Here is a 290-nt window from a genome sequence, read left to right on the forward strand (position 1 = left end):
CAGCAGCAAGAGCGGCAACAGCAGCAGGAACAGACGCAAAACCGCACACGTCCTACTCTTGTACTTTCTAATACTAATCCTGCTGCTGCTGCTGCTGCTGCTGCTGCTGCTGCTGCTCCGGGGGGTGTTGCTGCTGCAGCAAGGTGTAATAATAAAACAACAATACAAGGAATGAAGAACGCGAGATAGATATATTTCTGTGTAAATATGTTTATAAATAAAAATAAAATAAAATTAAAATAAAAATAAAATAAAAATAAAATAAAAATAAAATGAAAGAAAAAGAAATG

General features: G+C 36.2%; 1 protein-coding gene across 1 annotated transcript in view; it reads left to right on the forward strand.

Moving 5' to 3' along the window:
• The window catches only part of EMH_0073630 (uncharacterized protein), a gene marked incomplete at both ends in the record, with an annotated part of 1735 nt that extends 1664 nt beyond the window's left edge, over positions 1-71 (forward strand). The window contains one exon of the mRNA XM_013499355.1: positions 1-71. Coding sequence (XP_013354809.1) covers positions 1-71 — 71 coding nt within the window.
• Between the last annotated feature and the right edge of the window lie 219 nt (positions 72-290).

The sequence above is a fragment of the Eimeria mitis genome, genomic scaffold (assembly GCF_000499745.2).
Source record: "Eimeria mitis Houghton genomic scaffold, Emh_scaff4234, whole genome shotgun sequence".
Classification (NCBI taxonomy): domain Eukaryota; phylum Apicomplexa; class Conoidasida; order Eucoccidiorida; family Eimeriidae; genus Eimeria; species Eimeria mitis.